Genomic DNA, 20728 nt, shown 5'->3' with positions numbered 1-20728 from the left:
CCCTAAACGTCAGCTTTCCTGCTCCTCTGATGCTGCTTGGCCTGCTGCGTTCAACCAGCTCTACACCTTGTTATCTCATTAACTCCAAGTTTGTTTGAATTGAATTAGTTGAAATGAATATCAGTTTCTCAATCAGATGGACCATTCATCTGCAACTAAACTCTAATTTCCAAAACAAAAGTTATATTCTAAAACATATGAATTATGAACTGGATATTCACATTGTATTAACCTGTATAAATATATAATTACTTCAGTACCATGTATGTGATTATATAAAGAATCTGGAGAAGACGTATCATTTTGAATGTTGAGACGTGAAAAATACCTCTCTTATTAGCTAATTGAAGAGCATTATTGTTTTCAAGGAGGAGGAAAATATAGCTCTTGTAGCTAAAGAGATCAAGGGATTTGGGGGAAGAGGGTGAGATTAGCCTACTGAGTTCAATGATCAGCCCATGAAGTGGTTGAATGGCCTACTCCTCTCTTCTTTGTTTCTATAATCTCTAATGGTCAAGAAAAAAATAATTAGTACTAATCAGTATTTTAATTGGAATTGTTCCCCAAGGAAAAGCACTAAATTTATAATTTAATTTACAGTTAAAAGCTTCAAGCGAAATTTGTTGTCTCAAGGATGATTGAGGATGATCATCACATGTAAACCCAGTCTAACAACAGAAAATGCTGTAAATACTCAGCAGGTCTCGTAGTATCTGTAGAGAGAGAAGCATCTAACAGTTTAGGTTGTGACCTTTCATCAGAACTGGAAAAGGTTAGAAATACAATGCAGTAGCTGTTGAAAGGTGAAAAGAGGGAGAATGGAAATAGAACAAAAATGTCTGAGATGGAGTTACAAGATATATTAAATGACAAAAGATTTGGTGGATAACAGCTAGAGGGAGTGGTAATGGTACAAGTAAAAATAATGTCCAGAGGATGTACAAATGTACATCTGTCAAAGTTCTGCTCCAATACTCCACTATGCGGCAACAGAAAGCTCAAATTGTATTTTTGAATCCAAAATAATTTTGATAATGAGCTCAAACCTGAAACACTAATATGTGATTCCTCCTAATGCATGTTGATTATCTGGCTGTGTTTTTCTAATATTATCTTCAGGGACTTTTGAATTCAGGAATGGAGGTTTCTGTAAAGATGAGTATGCACTCAATGAATGCAATAACTGTTCAAGTCCAAAATGACTCAAAATTAACTCTCTCTCTCTCCAAAGATGCTGCTAGATATGCTGAGTTTCTTCAGTGCTTTGTTTATTTCAGATTTCCAGAGTTTACAGCATTTTGCTTTTACTTGGTTTTACTTTGGCCAGATCCCTCCCCAATTCTTAGTGGTGCTGCCATATTGAAAACCAAATACTTGCCTCTTGCTGTTTGCCTAGTACCAGTTGTTCAAAGCAATTTTCTCCAACTGGCTATGCAGTACCTGACTCAAGGATACACAAACCAAAACACAGTGATGATGGCCTTAAGCTCTGAAAATTCCACCCTGAATGAAAGTTGTTGTGAGAAGGTGGAAAGTAGGAAACAGAAATTGAAGAGCTTGGACTGGAAAGAAGTTGAAAGACCGGTAAGCATCTGAAATTAAGAGTTGAAAACTATGAATGTTATTCTGGTAATAAAATCTGAAAAACAAGCATATGGTCAATAGAAACAATGTATAGATTTGGATAAGAAATTATAATATCTGACCATTTAGCTTCGAATCAATTGGAAGAGTGATGGAATGAGCAATCAGACCAGTAGTAGGCAATCATTTGACCAGATAAATTTCAGATAAAGAAACCTCATTAAATCCATCAAAAATAAATGTTGGTTGAACTTTGTTACACTAAATAAAACATACTGTAAATGGGAACAAAAACAAAGTTGCTGGAAAAGCTCAGCAGGTCTGGCAGCATCTGTGGAGGAGAAAACAGAGTTAACGTTTCGGGTCCGGTGACCCTTCCTCAGAACGTCTTTTGATTTCGTGGAAATTTGCACAGGTGCCAGTACACATAACTGCAGCAGTAAAACCTTTGGGTTCCAGAAAAATCAAAAGACTCCGCACTCAGAAGAGCAGCAAGCACAAAACTTTCAATATCTGAAAATAATCTTATTATTTCATGAGATAGTAGGAATTGCCGATGCTGGAGAATCTGAGATAACACGATGTAGAGCTGGATGAACACAGCAGACCAAGCAGCATCAGAAGAGCCGGAAAGCTGACGTTTCGGGTCGAGACCCTTCAGAAAAAGAAGAGTCTCGACCCGAAACGTCAGCTTTCCGGCTCCTCTGATGCTGATTATTTCATGCCCGGGTTCCCGCTTGGTTGAGAGGTTACATTGTCACTGACTTCCAAGTTTAAAAAAAAGCCATCTTAGCTGTTACTGGTGTGAACGATAAACACCAATAAAATGTTTATCCCTTTCCCATGTTGTTACAGCTGTAGGAAAATTAAACCACCCACCCGCCGATTCAAACCAATAACCTCCCTTTTCTTTGCCTCGATTGGATAGATGTGTATGATTGACGGTGGTATAGCCCAAACAGATTACCCATTGTGGGCGGAGTATCAAAATAAGCTACTGACGCTTACTAAAAACCGAAAGAACTGCGGATGCTATAAATCAGGAATAAAGACAAAGCTGCTGGGAAAGCTCAGCAGGTCTAGCAGCATCTGTGAAGGAAAAAACAAAGTTATCGTTTCGGGTCCGGTGACCCGAAAGACCCTGCCTGCCCTGACGCATTCTATTTGACATTTGCGTGTGATTGACAGGAAAATAACCCAATCGGAAGAGATGACGTGCAGACGTGAGCGTCCGTGTAATGGAACGAGTTGTACCGTCATTACGTGGGTGGGAACAAAACCCGGCCCTGCTTTTATTGGACGGTCATGCGATTGATGGCGTATTAATCTGATAGAAAGCGCTAGTTTGAGTGGACTGGAACTGGCGGTTTGTCTTATGGGTGGGAAGTGTGTCGCTTGACCTCACTGCTGTTGGATGAGTGGAAGTGATCGACAGCGGGGTGAACCAATCGTACGCGTCAGGGGGTGGCTGGCGATTCGGGCGCGCGTGTTTCGGTTAGGCTGGGCGCTGCCTCGCGCTGAATGTGGATGATGCGGAGGCAACTCCGGCGATGTGTTGGTGGTACCGAGCGAACTGTTTACACTTTGCGGCAAAACAACTCTCTTGGTCAAGAAGAGGTGGAGAGCGCCTTCAGAGAATTGTAAGGGTTTCTTCGCACAGTGCTTTCTCTGGTTTCTCCATTTATAATATTTCGCTTTGTTGAGCAGGTGAACTGCACAGAGAGCAATCTTAGGTCGATTTATTGTAGGCTTCGGTACTGGAGAAGTGTTGAAACTCAGTCAGGATGATCGGCCTCACCATGTTAAGACCATTAGATGGAGAAGCAGAAGTTGGCCACTCAGTCCATTTGAGCCTTCTCTGTAATTCAGAGAGATCACAACTGATCTGATAATCCTCAACTCTACTTTCCTGCCTTTCCCCCCTAACCCTTGATTCCCTTACTGATTATTACTGTCCACTTCGGTCTTTGAATATAGTTAATGATCCAGCCTCCACAGCCTGCGGTAAAAATTCACGATCGTCGGAGAAGAAATTCCTCCTGGTTTATGTTTTATGTATGTGACTCCTTGTTTTGAGACTATGCGTTCTGATTCTAGGCTCTTCCCACAAGGAGAAACAACCTTACTGTACTAACCCTGTCAAGTATCGTAAGAATTTTGTATGCTTCAATAAGGTTGTGTCTCATTCTTCTAAACACCAATGAGTATAGGCCCAAACTCTCAATAAGACAATCCTTCCTTGCCTGGTATCAGACAAGTGTACTTTCTCTGGGTGGCCTCCAATGCCAGTATGTCTTTCCTTAGATAAGGGTGTTAAAACTGTTCACAGTATATCATCTGTGGCCTTGTATGGTCTTAGCGAAACTTCCCTATTTATATTCTCCATCAGCTTAGAAATAAAGGTGAACATTTCATTATTCATGCCCCATTTACCCCCATATCTGCTGAACTTATATGCTAGTTTTTGTTTTGAGACTTACGCATGTGGCCCTGCAAATCCCTCTATGTTATAGTTTTCTCAATTGAAATAATGTCTAGCTCCTCTATTCTTCCTGCCAAAGTACATAACCTCACATTGAGGTTATTTTCCACATTGGAAGGCATCATTCCTCAGAGAAGATTCCCTGAGTGGTATGATGGCCCTGGAGCCTGGAAATGCCATTACTGATTTTTAAAAAAGTCTTTTTAAAAACAAAACTAGAGGTGGTGGTCATGGTGAAATTTATACTTCTGTTTGACAGTTGCTATATTGGGACCTGAAGTAAGATTTTATAAAGAAAGCCACTGTCTGTGCCCATGAGATTGTTATCTATGACCACTGTTCCATCTCCTTCACCATACATTACAACAGTCCTACTATTGCAGTTTTCCCATTTAGAAACAATTTTCCACCCCTTCCTCCTAATTGCATTCAGTTGTTATGAATTTTCACCTCTGTTACTATTGACTTGGTTATCTGGTCCTTACCCTTTATTTTTGCCCTTCTACCCAGCAAAGTAATATCATTTCCCACCCCAGTACAGTCTAAGTTCTGCTCCTCAAACAAAATGAGAGCAAACCCAAACGTACTTGTTGAACAATTAATCTAATTTTTTTTGGCAGTTCATATTTCACCAAGTTGAGCGTTATGGTGTTTGCTCTTGGCAATAAAAATAACGTACACCTTCAGAATTTTCTTGAAGAGCAACTTAACCTTAGTTGGTTTTTCTCACAATCACACTCTAACTTAACACTTTTTGATCTTGTCAACCTTATTGCAAACAGCAAATTGGGTAATTCGTGTTTAAGTAAATGTCCATGATGGAGTCCATTATGCAGCTTTTAAAAATCTCTTTCCTCCTCTCTATAACCTCCTTCCATCATTCTCTTCTAGTCTTCAATTATATTTTGGTTTCTCTCCTCACTGCCATCTAACATATTTCATCCATAGGTCGACCTCCTTCAGTTCTGTTCTTTGTGGCATTCTCAGCAGTTTCATATTATTGGGTGAATTTCTCTGTCTCTCTTTTAAAGCTCAACACAGAAGGTGGGATCTTGGTAGGGACTGAAGGATCATCTTCAAGAAATGCCTGGAATACTCCTCAAAAATGGATGTAAGGAAACGACTTCTGAACGATTCCCTCAAATCCATTCTCTTTCTTCCCTCCATTTGTTTCCTCCACAGTCCAGTTTCTTACCTTCTCTCCTATCCATGGATCTCTACTATTTCATTGCTTCCCAAGTATATTCCAACTTTGTTTAAAGAAGCCCTTAAATTCCTTCCAGTCTGACTTCCACAATTCTCAGTGCCAAAATATCCAAATTCATGTGCTATTTACTTAGCACATAGATTTGTTGGAAATAGGAAAGTCATCAGAATGTTGTGTCCTTTTTTTATTTTGGTAGAAAAAGGTTCAATTTGAGAGTGAACAGAGATATATTAATTGTCTTTTCTCAACTTTAACCCAGTTATATTTATAGCCTGAGTTTTAAAATGTTTCTTCCCCAGTTTGAAATGTAGAAGAGAACTAGCTTGTGTCAATTCCAGTGAACAAATTACAGCAACAATATTCTGTTCAATCCCTGGACAATGCAATCACTAATGTTGTGTATACACAAGTCACATTCTCTTCAAGAAAGAGGGGTTTTTGGGCTTTCTTCTTTGAGGATGTGTACTATGTTTTATGTACTGTGTAGCTCTACAGTAAATCTTGGCTTTGTCTTGCTCTCCAACTTGAATTTAAGAATCTTGTGCAAGTGCTTCTAGTTAGTAATTTGAAACCAAACCAGCAAGAAAGATTTGATTGTAAATGGAAACAGGTCAATAATTGAGTTATAAACTTTGGTCAGTTTTTCTTTTTGTTTGCCAACCTGAAAGTTTCATTTTTACTGTTTTCTATTACATTTGCTACAGGTATCGTTCTTTGTTTGGGACCAAAGAAAAAGTTCAGAAAACAGCTCTGGAGGATGACCATTTTGCTCCTACCACAACAAGCAAAGATTTGGGCAACTTCCTAGGATTGGAGAATTTAACAGAGTGTTCCACCTTATCTGAACAAGTGGTGCTGAAAAATAGTGACAGTGGCAGAGCCACCACTAGCACTTGCAGCAGTGAATCTGAAACTGCGAGACTTCTTGCTGAAGAATCCAATCTAAAATGGAACCCTCTTCTGAGGAAGGCAAAAGAGAACCTGATGTCAAATGCTGACACTCTGTTCTTTACTGTAAAGCAACCAATTTCCCAAATAGGAGGTCCAAGTCCCCAAAACCATGATGGGAATGAGGAAGAAATTTTTGAATTATCCTGTGATGAACCTGATGGTATCTCAACAAACTCTGGAGAGGATTACAGAGAAACTGTCACCTGTGAAGCTTGCTCAAATGTGTTTTGGAAAGTAATAAATAGAAAGGAAACTAAGAAGAGACGTGCATCACACAAGAAGCCACCATATGGTAGGATGATGCATTTACACAATTGTTCCTTAATGCTAATTATATGCAATGTATAGTGTATGCATAATGTCCTAGTAGATGGCAACGCATGTGCCATTGAATTTTGCCTATGATAGATATTTCAACCATCATGTCACCAGTGTGAACCAGTTGTCCCCTTGGAATGGAAACAGACTGATTTTAAGTTCTGATGACATGTTTCAGAAATTCCTTGTCCTTAAGCTATTATTAACACAGTCTGTGCCATAATATAGGTTCAGAAACGTTAGTTCCCTGCAACTAACTTAGTATATTCAAACATTTGAGTCTGTTGTGCCATTCAATGTGATCATGGCTGATCAGATTGCATCTCTGCTCTGCCTTCTCATCTGTGGCCCATAACAATTGACATCTATCAAAACTGTAACTCAGCTGTAAATAAATTTGACTCGGAACCACTACTTTCTCGGAAAAGAATTCTGAGGCATAATTTGTTTCACATTCTAGAAATGGCATGCAATTTGCTTTATATTTATAGTTCAACGTTTCACATTCTGGAAACATTTGAGAATCGTATCCATAGAGTGAGGGAAAACTCTATTAGAGAAAATGGCACTAGGTGAATTGTTTCTTCAGGGGGCAACACAAACATAACTGAATGATTGGCCTCCTGTGCTGTAACCATTCTGTGATTCTACTATTTGCCTATTCATTAGATTCAAGAATTATTCTTGCACAAGTTTGACTGCTGGTAGGATTTCTGAAAGGCTTTTGGGATTTTGTTTGCTTGTTACCTGAACATTTGTAGCCAATCTGATATTTAACCAGCATTTCAATGTAAATTAAGAATTGTAGCCAAAGAGTTTGTGAAAAGACTTGCCTTTTATCAAATTTCTTAAAATGCCTCACTATGAATACCTCTCCATGCAGTGACTATAATGTAGACCAGAGTCTGCCATTGTACAAAAAGCACTGTGATGAATAACCTACTGGTGTCTGAAGGAAGGATGTTGACCACAGAATTGAGGAAAGTTGTGATTTGAGTAGTGCAAGGGAACTTTTATATAAATAAGATGTTAATGATTTGGATGAGAATATAGAAGGCATGGTTAGCAAGTTGTTTTTTATTTTTCTGGATGACACCAGAATTGGTGGCGTAGTATACAGCGAGGAAGGTTTTCTAAGATTATAGGGATCTTGATCAAATGGGTCAATAGGCTGAGAAATGGCAGATGGAGTTCAATCTGAATAAATGTAAGGTATTGCATTTTGGTACAACAAACAAGGGTAAGCTTACATAATTAACAGTAGAGCTTTGGATAGTGTTGTCACTAGAGACCTGGGGGTGCAGGTACATAATTCATTGTTTGCATCGCATATGGACAGGGTGGTTTAAAAAGCTGTTTGGCATGCTTGCCTTCATTGCTCACTCCTTTTTTGAGTATAGGAATTGGGAAGTCATGTTGAGGTCATATAGGACATTGAGGCCTGTTCTAGAATACTGTCCAGTTCTAGTTGCCCAGTTATAGGAAGGATATTATTAAGCTGGAGGGGGCTGAAGAGATGATGTCGGGTATGGAAGGTTTGAGTTACAAAGAAAGGCTAGGACGTTTTTCACTGGAGTGTTGGAGGTTGAGAGATGACCTGATAGAAGTTTGTAAAATAATGAGGTATAGATTTGTCTTCCCCCTAAGATGGGGGATTTCAAGACAAGGGGGTACATTTTTAAGGAGAGAAGTCTTGAAGACGACAGGTAAATTTTTTAGAGGGGGTCATATGTGAAATGAGCTTCCTGAGGAAGTGGTGGATGTGGGTACAATTACAATGTTTAAAAGACATTTGGATAAGTATATGAACAAGAAAGGTTTAGAAGGATATGGGCCAGGAGCAGGCAGGTGGGACTAGTTTAGTTTGGGATTATGTTCAGCATGGACCGGTTGGACGGAAGGGTCTGTTCCTGTGCTGATGACACTCTCCCTGAAGTGCCAGCATCAATTTAACATGGCATCCATAGCACACTCCAGCATAGCACTGAAGTGCCAGTATAGTTTTTGTGCACGTGTGTGCAGACATGCCAAAATAGATCTTAAACCTACAACTTTCTGCTTCAGAATTAGAAGTAGTACTGAATAAGCCAAGCAGACATTTTCATAATAATTTGGTACGATTTCAAGTCTTGCTGTTAAAGTGAAATACCAAACTAACACATTGGTATGAGTGACATTCTGATGCAATCAATTTCTTCAGTCCCCTATCTTGTGCTGTGCACCCCAACTATTCTTTCTCTACTGATCCAGAGACTTGTAGCGTCCTCTCCAATGCTGTGAAGTGCAAAAATCTCCAGTCCCTCCAGAACTAGTTGTGATTATCAAGTTTTTTAATTGACAAACTTTTATTGCAATTAATTACATGTTAAAAATTTAGTCATAAATAGTAAATTGTAAATGCTCATTTACTTCTGGCTTTGCATATTGGCATGAAAATATCAAAACAATTTGATCTATTGATACAGTTGACTATCTAACACTTCTGAAAATATGCCAATCGATGCACTTTTGACGTGATTTGCGATAGCTGTTTTTGAAAGTGGCAACATTCTTTTATGACATAAGAACAAATGTTAGAAATACTGAGCAGATCTGGCTTTATCCATAGAGAATTAATGTCAGTTTGATGGCCCTTTGTGAAAAAAGCTCTGAAACATTAACTTGTGTTTCTCTCCACAAATTGCTGACATGTCTGCTGAGTACTACCACATTGAATGTAAAATTTATGGCATCTACATTATTCTGCTATCACATTTACATGAGTGCATTGAAGAATAATTCCAGTGCTGCTATTATGATTTGCATTATAATAAATTCTAAGTCACTAAACCTTAAAATTTGGAATTTGAAGTACACTGCATTTATGCAATCATGACCACGTTACTCAATTGAAGTTGAAATGTTCTGGTGGCATTCATTGGAGTAACTTTTTTTTTCTAAAATGAGGAAAAGGTATATTTTCCTTGGACATGAAGAGGCAATCTAAAACAGGAAAATACTGAATCGAATTCTAGCACAGCCATACAGCATAGAAACAGGCCCTTCAGCCCACCATGTCAGTGCCAACCAAACTAATTAGTTCCATTCCCCTCCTCCTTTGCTTGTAACCTATTCTGTACTGCCATTTAAGTGCTTGTGGTTATTGACTTGCTCGCTGAGCTGGTAAGTTTGTTTGCAAACGTTTCGTTACCATACCAGGTAACATCAGTGTGCCTCCAGTGAAGCTTCAGTGTTCTGTCACACTTGCTATTTGTGTGTCTTGGTTTGCTGGGGTGGGTGGCATCACTTCCGGATTTGTTTCTTAGTGGTTGGTATATCGGGTCCAGCTCTACATGTTTGTTAATGGGGTTCCAGTTTGAGTGCCAGATCTCTAGGAATTCTTGTGTCTTTGCTTGGCTTGGCCTAGGATGGCTGCATTGTGCCAGTCGAATTGGTGTCCCTCTTTGTCCATGAAATGTGTGATAGTTGGTCATGTCTCTTGGTAGCTAGTTGGTGCTTATGAATCCTGATGGCTAGTTTCCTTCTGGTTTGTCCTGTGTAATGTTTTTTGGCAGCCTTTGCAAGGTATCTTGCAAATAACATTTGTTCTGTTAGTTGTTGTTGGATCCTTTATTCTCGTCAGTAGCCGTCGGTTTTTGGGCTACCATGATTCCCAGGGGGCAGAGTAATCTGGTGGTCATTTCAGATGTCCTTGATATATGGTAGCATGACTAGTGTCTCTGGATGTGTTGTCTTCCTGTTGTGTAGATATTGGCGGACTATGCTTTTCGGGTAACCGTTCTTTTCTAAAGACGCTGTATAGGTGTTTTTACTTGGCTTTAAGTGCTTGTCTAGATGATTAAATGTTGCGAGAGTACCTGCCTCCATCACCCTTTTCAGGCATTGTGTTCTGTTTGTACCATCCTCTAGGTGAAAATTTTCTTCAGATCCCCACTAAACCACTTAAACACCTGCTGGTGAAAAGATTCCCATTACCTACCTTGTCAATGTCTCTCAATTTCGTTAAACCCCTGCTCCAGGAAAAGCAAACCCAGCTTATCCAGTCTCTCCTCATAACTGAGACTTAACATTCCAGGCAACATCCTGGTTAATCTCTCCTGGTACCCTTTCCAGTGTAATCGTGTCCTTCTGATTGTGTGGTGGCCAGAACTGCACACACCATTCCATCTGTAGCCTAACCAATGCTCTTAAAAAGTTGCAACAAGACTTCTTCAGCCACTTTTTATGTTTTGTTTACTGCTGCTAATGGCACCAGCCCTAATTAAGTAAGCCTTGTGTGAATTGGGTTAGGCTAGGTTTGCTTTGCTTCCACAAACTGCAAGCCAATCAAGGTTACTAATCTGATAGTCAGATTAGGAATATGCACAACATTTACATGTATTGGGCCAAATGTCATTTTCCCGCTGACATACAGATACTAGCACACTGAATTTTTATTTGCATACAAAACCCACATGTAGTGAGAATTGGAGGGCTGGTGTCAACCCGGCAATAAGATGTTAGTGATAAACCGTATTCTAACCTGTACTTTTAAAGGTTCATTCGTGGGCCTTGGGCATCACTGGTTTGGCCATCATTTATTGCCCATCCCTAATTATCCTTTGAAAAAGGTGTTGGTTGATTGCCTTCATGAACTGCTACACCTCATGTGAGAGGTACAGCCACAGTGAGTCAAGAAGGGAGTTCCAGGATTTTGACCCAGCAACTGTGAAGAAATAATGATATTGTTCCAAGTCAGGGTGGTTGTTTGGCTTGTAGGAGAACTTGCAGGTGGTGTTGCCTTGTGTCTGCTGCCCTTTCAAGCTCCTTCGTTCTGATTATTTATTGAAACAATCTCCCATTCTTCTAAAAAGAATTGAGTTTTTTTTTTGTTGAAGCATTTTGGGCTAGCTATTCTATATATCCATGAACAGGCGTGGGAAGGTCAAGGAAAAATTCCAACCAATGTTTGATACAAGTTGGCTTGTCATTTCTTGTTTCAGCAATTGCTGCTAAGCTGATTGAGATCAGCTCAATTCCTTCTGAGGCTTGGGCTTGTCTTCTGTCTGCTTTTCATTTTTTTGTTTCTTTTATCTCTTTTTTTTTTTTTTAGTTTACTTGCCTCTTGTCAAAGAGCTCGATCAGCAAGTAGACCCAGCCCGGATGTAAGTCAGTTGGCATTTTTGCAAGATGACAGCAGAATAAGCTCATCCATTCCATTCACTCTTCAGTTTTTTTTTCCTCTCTCTCTCCTTTTTTTTCCCTCAATTTTTGTTTCTCTACTCCTCTTCTGGAGATGGTCGACGGTATTGACCTCGCTGAATTTGGCAGTTGGCTAGATGTCCAGTGTGAGGCAGCAGCTGGTGCCTGACCCGAGTCTTTTGGTGAGTTCCCGATTGGCAGACCAAAGGAAAGGCAGAGGCCGGTGAGTATGGGAGCTAGACTGAAGCTTTAGCAGCTGAAGGCCTGCACTGGGACTTTGATGGCCTGAGATCCCAGGAACGAGCCCAGTGCACCGATGGAGGTTCTCCTGACATCTGCAGTGATGACGAGAGCAGGGGAGATCAAGCCAGTGTGGGGAAAGCATGCCAAAGCAGAGGAGAGTGAGCCCTTGTAGGAAGCGTGGTCACAGTATGGCTAAGACTGCAATGGTTGAACTTTCAGCTTTATTTCTTTATTTTTGACTTTAGTATTAAGAAGGGCTGTAATGTTGAACTTTTAACTTTGTTCCTAATTTTCTTTCTATCTTGTTCTTAAGTTTTCGTACCTAAAATGGTGCCATGTGTGGTGATAGTGAAAACTTTTCACTGTACTCTATCCCTTCCCCACCTGCATGCACGTTTCCCCACACTCATTTCAAAACCCTCCAAGGCACTTCTATTGTAGAAAGTAGAGTGAAAAGTGCGACAGAAACAAACTGTCAGAAAGGGAAACTGACAGAATGAAAATTGAAGCAGAAAGAGGACTTTGTTTTGCAAACTTTCAATTGTTTGCCTAAAGAGGTTCACGGATTTCGGTGGGTACAAGTCTAAAAAGGTTTCAGAACAGTACAACCAAAAAGTTAACAGTTGACTTGAATAAAGGTGTGTGTTCTTATCTGCTAAGATTAATGCACCTTTCACTCTGAACTGAAGAATGTTGGTATAATTCACAGATGAAACATTGTCTCAACCTGAACTTGCTAGTAGTCTCCTTCACTATTCTTGATAAATAACCTATATAAATTCCAACTCCGCCACACGGCAGGGTGGTTCAGTGGTTAGCAACGCTGCTTCAGTGCCAGGGATCCAGGTTCAATTCCACCCTTGGGTGACTGTCTATCTGTGTGGAGTTTGCAAATTCTGCCAGTGTCTGCGTGGGTTTCCTCCAAGTGCTGTGGCTTTCTCCCACAGTCCAAAGATGTGCAGGCTTGGTGGATTGGCCATGCTAAATTGTCCATAGTGTCAAAGGATGTGTAGGTTAGGTGGGTTATAGGGGGATGGGTCTGGGTCTGGGTCTGGGTGGGATGCTCTGAGGGTCAGTGTGGACTTGTTGGGCCAAAGTGCCTGTTTCCACACTAGAGAGATTCTGTGATTCTATGACTACCTTATTCCTGCATGGGGTCATCAACTCCAACTCCAAACTAACTTCTTCAGTAATATCATCAGCATACTTAAATGTTCCTTATTTTTCCTTTTTTTTAACAATAGGTAGTGGTCTGTTTTCCCTAGACTCAAGTCTAATTTCAAGTGACCCACAGAAAATCGTTAGGATTAAAAACAAAGTAGGATTTATTACTACATTCAGATCCTAGAAAATATTTGGCAATATATTTGCACTTGTAACAAAGAAAAGAAAGAAGTTGCAAATTATTAATATCAAAGATGTTGAGTAAAACAAAACATCTCTAGCAGATGCTGGCGATCTGAAACAAAATCAGAAATTGCTGGAGAAACTCCAGGTCTGATGGCATCTGAAAGCACTTGATATTTCAAGTCCAGTGACACTTGCAGACCTACTGAGTCTCTCCAGCAACTTTTTTGTTTTCATTTATATCAGAAGTAGCTTGCCTGAATTAGAGTCCAGAAAATCCCATTCAAGAAGTCTGTTCACTTGAGGTTTTTCACTTGACTGTGCACTCCAATGCGAGCAAATTGGTGGAGAAAGTGTGGTCATTTTAAACTGGGAAGTGGTTCATTCTCAGCAAAACACACAGGTTTTTTTCCAGAAATCAGACTTTCCTGACAGATTGAAATCAGAGGCAGGCACTTGACTAAACCTAGAGCTAGTTATGATGAGTTTTCCTTTGTTACAAGAAGACTTGCAAAATAAGTCAAAAATTAAAGGTGATTTCAAACGAACCAGCAGTCTGTCACGTAACTGGTGCTTTGGATTGAAATGAAAACAAAATGCTGGAGATCACAGGTCAGGCAGCATGAGGAGAGAGAGCAAGCTAAAGTTTGAGTCTGGATGACTCTTCAGCACTGACGTGAAGTGTGGTGGGGACACTATTTTATGCAGTAGTTTGGTTGTGGGGGGGGGGGGGGGGGGTGGTGTGGTGTGGTGTCAATGCTGGAGGAGAAAGGATGTTGATAGTTCAGATTAAATGATTGCTCTGCCATTCTCACATTCCAATGAGGTGTCTAACTGCCAGACTGGAAAGAACAAACCCCCACTGGAGTGGGGGAGGGGAGAGAGGACATGGTGACAGGGAACGTAACAAGTAAAGCTAAAAGGGAAGGAATGGGAGTGAATTAACAATTTGAAGGTGTCAAATTCAAATTTAGTTTAAATCATATGCTGGAATTTTCATTACTTGCTAGCTGCCTCCTCTAAATGTGGTTGTTGTGCAGACTTGTGATTGGAGTAAATCATTCTACCACAAATCTTGCAAAAATTAAGTTTGCTGATACTAAAGGAAAATTATAGGAAATAGACTTTTAGATGCCAAGAAATCTGTTTTTAAAAAGCCTGTCACATTGTACAGAATCTTCTAGGGCCCTGAAGAATACGGGCTTTGGCAAGAAATCCTGATCTTCATGTGAGAAGTCCAGTAAGACCATTCTTGACATCGAGAGCAACTAATTGCAGTTTCCAATTAATTTGTGGGCAGTGAGATGATTCTCAGTGAAAGTGCCATGAAAAACCAGATGCCAAAGCCCTCCATAAAAGTCGAAGGAAGTACCTGGCAACTCCAGGTTGCAGCTTGCTCTGCTGGACTGCTATTTTGACCACCAGGCAACATGTTATAGAGTATACTACATGGGCACCAGCTGCATGCACCACTCTTCAACTGATGCCACTAGTCTCTGAGGACTTTCAAGGCGTCAGTTTGATCCACTTTCAGGATGCTTCTGTAATTTAAAGCTACAGTTTGGATACACTAACCAGCATTGCAATCGCTATTGTGAGGACACTTTTTAGTGCCAGGCAATCAACTTGCAGATGGGACCAGGTACATCTCAAGACAGCTGACTTGCTCCCTTAGCAATCACTCAGTTTAATGCCCAACTAGATGACCACAGCATTTGTGCCTTGATATTTAAATGTGTTGGCACCTCAGTGTAATGGCTGCCAATTCTGCCGTATTGTCTTGTTTTAGTGCAGACTTTTGAGCCAGGCTCACTTTATAATGCTTATCAGTAATGATCAGTCCAGGGGATAGTGACTTTTTTTTTTCAACCAAACAGCCATTACTGATAGTATGTGGGGGTGGTTCAGGGAGATGGCTGTGGACCTTCAAGGACAGTGACCAATCACAGTCCAGGGTCTTGTCTGTAGTGGCCATGGTCATGGGATACATCTGGCTACACTCTAAGTGGGCCATGATCCATCCTGTAGGGCCATCAGAAGCTGACAGGTAGCTGTAAGGAGAATCGTCAGGGGTCTGGTTAGTCATTATCTTGGGCTGTCTGTCAGAGTTGGTTATGGGACTAGACAACAATCAATCTTGGAGGTCCATACATTGGTACTGGGTTTAAAGGGGAATGGTGTGGAAAGGAGTGCTCTTTGATGATAGTGAGTAGGTGCATACGGTGAAGAAGAAAGCCAGAAGCATGGATTGATGTGGGGACAAGGATGGTGACAATGGTTGGGAAGCATGTGGTGAGGGGAGTGGAATGTGTTCCTCAATGAGCAGACAATTATCTGGCCTGTTGGAATGGGAGATTAATTACTACCAGATGAAAACAAGTGTTCTATAGTAAGTGGGATGGTGAAAGCTTAAAAGGTTCAATTTGTGTAATTTGTAAGGATTTTCTTTAATCTCCTGGAGCCTGAGCTAGAAATGAATGTTTGTCCAACTGTGAAATTAAATTCCTCAATCTGGTAATGTAGAATCATAGCACGCTATTTGATTGAATCGAGTCCACGAACCATCTGAACAACATCCCACTCGGGCACCCCGCCACTGCCCGCCATCCCCGTAACGCCACATTTCCCATGGCCAATCCACCTAGCCTGAATGTCGTTTTGGACTGTGGAAGGAAACTGGAGCACTCTGAGGAAATCCATGAAGACACCTGGACAATATGCAAACTCCACACACGGTTGCCTGAGGGTGGAATTGAACCCGGTCCCTGGTGCTGAGGCAGCAATACTACTTGCTGAGCCACCATGCTGCCTATTGTGATCCCATGCAAGGAAATTTGAGGGGAAATGCTGCGCAGCTATGATTGTGACCACATTCCTCGTGTTGACATTTATCCTATTGTATGCTTTGAGCAATAACTCATTTGATTCATTATTAATATAATTCATTATAACTGGGATCAAGTGATACTCTTGGTAGTTGGGGCATTCTTAAGAGGGCAATCGGGAGGGCAAAAAGGGGTTATGAGTGCCTTGACAGAAAGTTAGGGGTAATCCAAAGAAATTCTACAGTACATTTTAGAGCAGAAGAGCAACTAAGAAAAGAATAGGCCCCTTAAAGATCAATGAGGTTGTCTGTGTAGAACCACAGGAGATGTGTATCTCGCATTTTTACTTACTGTGGATAAAGACATGGAGGCTTAGGGAACTTGGAAATAAATATATTAATGTGGATATCACATTACAGAAGAGATGGTATTAGAGGTCCTAGAAAACATGGGTGGATAAATCTCTGGGACCTGATCAAGTGTATCCCAGGATGTTGTGGGAATAAGGAAGAAACTGCAGGGCCCCTGGCAGAGAGGTGCTGCAGGACTGGAAGGTGGCTAATGTTGTACCTTTAAGAGAGGCTGTAAGTAGAAACCTGGAAACTATAGACCTGTGAGTCTGACATCAGTGGTGGACAAAAACAGAAATTGCTGGAAAAACTCAGCAGGTCTGGCAGCATCTGTGAAGGAAATAGGAGTTAATGTTTCAGATCCAGTGACCCTTCTGAGCTTTTCCAGCAACTTTTTTGTTCCTGAATTAAACATCTCAGTTCTTTTTGGTTTTTATTAGTGGCGGATAACTTGTGGGAGGGGATTCTGAGAGGATTTGAATGCATTTGCAGAGGCAAGGACTGATTAGGGACAGTCAGCATGACTTTGTGTGGGAAACAGTCTCTCAAACTTGGTTGAATTTTTTTTGAAAATGTGACTGAGAAGGTAGATGAGAGCATGGTGGTAGACACTGTCTATATGGATTTTAGTAAAGCCTTTTGAAGTTTCGCACAGTAGACTAGTTAGTAAAGTTAGATCATATGGGATTTGGGGAGAGCTTGCCAATTAGACAAGAGACAAAGGGCAGTAGTGGATGATTGCTGGTCACAGGCATCCAGTCTGAAAAATGGTGTTCTGCAGGGATCAGTGCTGTGTCCACTGTTTATTATTTACTTAAATTATTTGGATGAGAATCTTGGAAGCATGGTTATTAAGTTTGTGGATGACCCCTAAATTGGTGGTATAGTTGACAGTGAGGAAGGTCGAGGTGGGGATGCTCAGTTGGTGCAGACTCAGCACCGAATAGACTGCTTTCTCACTGTGTAGGGGTTCCAATTCTAATTCGGCCAATGGCTTGAGGAATGGCAGATGGAGTTTAAGTTAGATAAATGCAAGGTGTTGCATTTTGATAAGACATCAAGCACAGGACCTATGCAATTAATGACAGGGCCCTGGGGAGTGTTGTTGAACAGAGACCTAGGGGTTTGGGTATGTAGTTCTTTGAAAGTTCTGTCAGAAGTAGACAGACTGGTAAAGTGGTGTTTGGCATGCTTGTCTTCATTGCTGAAACCACTGAGTACAAGAGTTGAGATGTCATTGAGGTTGTAGGTGAGGCCACTGGAGTACTGAGTACAGTTCTGGTTGCCTTGCTGTTGTTAAATTGGAGAAGATGCAAAAAACATTTACAAGGACATTGGGAATGGTGGGTTTGAGTTATAAGGAGAGGCTGGATAAGCTGGGACTTCTTTCACAACAGCGTGGGGGTTTGAGGGGTGACCTTGGAGGTTATAAAACCATGGGGTGGATAAATAAGGGGAGTAACAAAAGCCTTTCCCCAGGGTAGGGGAGTTCAGAGCTAGGGGGCTCATTTAAGGTAAGGAGAAAGCTTTAAAAGCAATCTAAGGGGCAAATTTGTTTTTTTTTAAACAATGGTTCATATGTAGAATGAACTGCCAGAGGGAGTGGTAGATGAAAGTACAGTTAACACATTCAAAAGATATTTGGACAGGTATGTAGAGGGATATGGGCCAAATGCTGGCAAATGGGACTAGTTTAGTTTGGGAAACTTTCTAAGTATGGACCAAAAGGTCTAGATCCATGCTGTATGACTAAGTGTATTAATACAGTACTTTGAGTTTTGATAGTGGTGTACTTCCTGGATGATAGCTAAAGCTCCAGTTGGAGATGGGCATGTCTCCTATCCAATTATTTAGAAAATGTGACCCCCAGCCAGCTTTGTATACAAGTCTTCATGTGGCATAGGGTATCTGTCTAAGCAAGAAGCTCTGACCACAGGGGCAGACCGATTTTAGAATTGGGCCACACCAGTAGTCCCATTCAGCAATTGCACTGGCCATATGATTCCAAATTTTTCGGGACCTTCTAATGCAGCCTCTACTTATGCACATAGGGCATAGAGGACCAGATATGCCTTTTTAAGCATTTAGGCCGAGCCTCTGGATCTACATAGATCTTGGCCCAGGTGCCTTTTATCCGCCCAAGGTCCTTTTGGAACACTTCAGGATACGTCCTAATGACTTTGTATGTAGCATGACTTTCCATTTTTAAGATCTGTTGCCAATCCATGCAGATTTTCTGTAACCACTTTTTTTTTTTTTTCCCCTCTTTTTCCCCCCCCCCCACCAAAAAAAAGTCGGGACCTGGCCTTTGTACCACCAGTAAAGGGATCTATTGTGCATGCTTAACTGGAGTTACACTGGGATATACTGGGACTACAAGTGGCCAATCTAACCTTGCTGTTTTGCATGCTTAAAGGCAAGATACCCAATCAGAATTTCCAAAAGGTTTTCTCCCCAACAATCAATAGAGGCACTTGTGTCAACAGGGCAAGGCAGATCTGCGTGACATCCTACCACCCTTTCCCAAACAGTCTAAATTAGGTGGTCCAGACTTTCTCAAATAGCATGAAAAAGTAAACTATGGGGTCTTTGGAAACTAAGTTTGCATGTTTCCTCTTCAGCTCTAGGACAATACAACATGTGGCAATGGGCATAACCCTGGCAGAACTATTGATGGACTGATGCCTTCAGATTAAGCTTAGATTTTCAGACTTGACCAAACTAAGGTGGCAAGATTGAAGTAAAACAAGAGGCCCAGAAAAGGGGCCATGATGGGCATTGGCTAGCTATCAGGAAATATTGTCCATGTAGAAACTTCAGTGACTGCTGTCCATGCATTCAGGGCCTTGCACAATTGTACAAGACGAGTATCTTGCATGGTAAAGCACACTGACCACTTGTAAGCAGGAACTCTTGAGGCAGTTGTTTAGACAGACATGCCACCATCCGCATCCTGTGGAGAGAAAATGCCACCCATTAAAAGCACAAGACCCAGTCCTGATGACTACAAGGAATCTGAACCTGTGATAGAAACAGGGGGCAGAAGCTCAGTTGGAGATCACCACTGAAGACGAGCCCCCCTGCAATGGAGGATCTTCCCTACTAACTATACACCCGCTGACTAGACTGTGAAGGCAACAGGAATGGCGCCACTGGCAAAGCAACACAAGAGGCCTCCGACAAGGGGGAATTCCCAGACTTGGATGGGGAGAATGTAACAACCCCTACAAGGTCCATGGTGAACCACTCACTGATCTCATTGAGTAAGAGTTCCCATGGTAACAGACAATGGCCTTCCCAACTGGATCTTTCACCTGAACCTTTTAAAAAGCAGACCCAAGGGGCTCCTGTGGTGCAGTGGTAATGTCCCTACCTCTGAGCCAGGAGGCCTAGAGTCAAGTCTCATCTTCTCGACAGGTGTGTGTCATAACATCTCTGAGCAGGTTGAGTAAAATAAAGCAGACTCAAGGGTTCCTTTCCAATCATGTAATTTTATCCTGGCCTTGACCTTTTGTCTTGCATCATTATCACATTAATTCTACTGTTTCTGCAGGTGTTGCCAGACCTGCATTGTTCAGCAAACAACATGAAATTGTCACATTGCATGTGAAAAGGATTAATTGTCATGAACTAACTTCCAACAGATAAAGTAATAGATCATGTAAATTGTGGAGCGGGGTAGTCAGTAATTTCTGTATTCTAATGTCTTAATGTACAACACTGATTATTTGAAGGGCAACTGGACTGAATGTCAACTCTGCTTTCTCTTCATAGATGCTATCAGACCTACTGTTTTTATTGATTTTTCTTTGCTTCATTGGTCATGTCTTTATCTGTGTGGATCCTAAATTTAAGAATTCCTTCCCTGTACCTCTCCACCTCTCTAATGTAGTCCTGCAAAGCTGCCTCTCACCTCCTTTAATATCTCCTTTTTACCAAGTTTAGTTTGCTAACACTCCTGTAAAGTAGCTTGGGAAGTTGCACTGTGTGGAAGGTTCTATATACATGTAAGTTGTTGTTCTTAATTGTTTTGAGATCTGAGGGTTAGGATTAAATGAAAATACTTTAACATGATGGATGGTGCTCCAATGTGTTGATGGTAGCCTATTATTTAGTTGCTGTGCCTGGACTAAGTGTATTATATATGCTTAATATCCATAGTTCCAACATTGTTTTCATTGATTTAGAAATTGTTTTTAAACAAATACACAAAGCACTACTGGGTAGCAAGTGTTTCTGT

General features: G+C 41.0%; 1 protein-coding gene across 3 annotated transcripts in view; it reads left to right on the top strand.

Annotated features, from left to right (window-relative positions):
* The first annotated feature begins 2897 nt into the window (after window positions 1-2897).
* si:ch211-227n13.3 overlaps window positions 2898-20728 on the top strand; it is a 29080-nt gene continuing 11249 nt past the window's right edge. For 2 of the 3 annotated variants that reach the window (XM_048598630.1, XM_048598629.1), the window contains exons 1-3: window positions 2898-3224; window positions 5098-5177; window positions 5978-6516. In XM_048598630.1, the coding sequence (XP_048454587.1) occupies window positions 3135-3224; window positions 5098-5177; window positions 5978-6516 (709 nt within the window). In that variant the 5' untranslated portion in view covers window positions 2898-3134. The remainder of the gene's footprint in view (window positions 3225-5097; window positions 5178-5977; window positions 6517-20728) is intronic. The other variant, XM_048598631.1, reaches the window with a different exon arrangement.

Source organism: Rhincodon typus, chromosome 7 (assembly GCF_021869965.1).
Source record: "Rhincodon typus isolate 14 chromosome 7, sRhiTyp1.1, whole genome shotgun sequence".
NCBI lineage: Eukaryota > Metazoa > Chordata > Chondrichthyes > Orectolobiformes > Rhincodontidae > Rhincodon > Rhincodon typus.
Note: the sequence above shows the minus strand (reverse complement) of the source record. Positions and strands in the feature narration are given on the sequence as shown.